Source organism: Coptis chinensis, chromosome 1, assembly GCF_015680905.1.
Source record: "Coptis chinensis isolate HL-2020 chromosome 1, ASM1568090v1, whole genome shotgun sequence".
In the NCBI taxonomy this organism is placed as follows: domain Eukaryota; kingdom Viridiplantae; phylum Streptophyta; class Magnoliopsida; order Ranunculales; family Ranunculaceae; genus Coptis; species Coptis chinensis.
The window spans coordinates 1,069,593-1,071,293 of record NC_141456.1 but is presented as its reverse complement, the minus strand read 5'-3'; the positions used below and the strand labels follow the sequence as shown (position 1 = coordinate 1,071,293).

The following is a 1,701-nucleotide window of genomic DNA, read 5'->3' as shown; positions in this document are numbered from 1 at the left end:
CGGGGCGTCACTTGGAGTGACGTCCGAAAGATAAAAATAAAAGCTTCAAACGTGTGTTGAAGTGGCGTCCGAAGTTTTAAAGTTAAAATGACGTTATTTTAAGTGGCGTCCGGGGCTTTTATTAACTAATAGCGAGAGGGGGAATTCCCCACCCTCTCCATTAGCTAATACACTATTACCTACGGTTTAGCACCCCCATTGGAGAGAGTTTTTTTATATTTGAGGTGTAAAATTTCCACTCTATACGGTTTACACCCTCCATTGGAGATGCCCTTAGAAAACAAATTAGGCATGGGTAGTTTAGTCAGTTTAAACCCAACGTCTCACTGTCCCGCCCGCTAAATTCGCAAAAAAGAATATAAATGCTGGGCTTCACGCTAACTTAAATTTCAACTCTCTAGTTAGGTTTTTGGGGAGAGAGAATAAATGAAAAGTGTAGCAGAAGGACCAATACCATTCAAAATCCCTGAGTCGTCGAGTAGTAGTATTGATGGTGATGATCAAGTGGTAGCTGTTTTATTTTTTGGTTTGTGTTTAGTGTTTGGAATTGCTTCGCGACATATTCTACGTGGTGCTAAAGTTCCTTATACCGTTGCCTTGCTTGTTCTTGGCATTGCCCTTGGTTCTCTAGGTAATTGTTTACTTAATTGACTGAATATTACATAATTATTACTAGTGTTATCATTTTTTTTTTGTTTTATGCAGAGTATGGTACCAATCATCACTTGGGAAAAATTGGAGCTGGGATTCGTCTTTGTAAGTACATATTCCTGTTTTATTGTTTGTTGTTTAAAGTATGTATCTTTTGACAAGAGTTTTTCTTTGCTGTCATTGAGCAGGGGCGAATATCAATCCCGACCTTCTATTAGCTGTTTTTCTTCCTGCGCTAACCATGGTAGTTAGGAAGAGTGGCTAAGAACACAGCATGGGAAAAAGGTTTCTTAGGTGTAAGGGATCACCAATATGTAGTGGTTTTAAGTGGTTTGATGAACTGGAGAAGCAAAAAAAAGAAAATGGTAAATTGAAAAAGCCAACAGAAGATGGTAAATTGAAAAAGCCAACTGAAGCAGAGGGTAAACTGAAGCTATGTATTGATGGTCTTGTTAAGATGCAAATAGAGGGCAATGTAACTGATGTAGCAGAACTTGTCAAGAAGCTATCAGATCCAAAATAATGTATCTGAATATTCCCTAAATTAATGGATGACATTTCATATTCGGAGACATATCTGCAACATTTTTAACCAAATTAAAAATCTAATAAACACACATTCATTACTGACAACATACATAAGTACATAAGTCCCCAAAACAACTATAGTACTGCAGACATAGCACTGCAACCATAGCACTACAATACAATTACTGACAACACTGCAACCATAGTACTACAACCATAACCAAATACCAATACGACAGCATTACACCAAACACCAATACCCTAATCAATATGATAATAACCAACTGTCTAACAAACAAAACAACATATTTCCAAAATGTTTCCAAAATACCAAGCATAATATTAAGTCATCCTTGTTGTGAAGCTGGCTGTGAAACACCTCCAGTGCAAGATGCTTGACTTGATATATCATTAAAGGAAGCTTCTTTCCTTCTTCTCTTTGGTGGAGGCATGGGTGCTGTGACAGTTGTAGTCTGTGACTGAGTTGGTGGCTGAGTTTGTCCATCACCATAAGATGCTTCA

The 1,701-nt window shown here is 37.7% G+C and overlaps 1 protein-coding gene across 1 annotated transcript; it reads left to right on the top strand.

The window, feature by feature from the left end:
* Positions 1-366: 366 nt before the first annotated feature.
* Positions 367-1,485, top strand: LOC147521090 (sodium/hydrogen exchanger 8-like). The gene is made up of 3 exons (XM_086590028.1): positions 367-631; positions 706-756; positions 840-1,485. Exons 1-3 carry the CDS (start codon positions 427-429, stop codon positions 914-916), a joined length of 333 nt encoding a protein of 110 aa, XP_086446154.1. The 5' UTR covers positions 367-426; the 3' UTR covers positions 917-1,485.
* Positions 1,486-1,701: the final 216 nt, after the last annotated feature.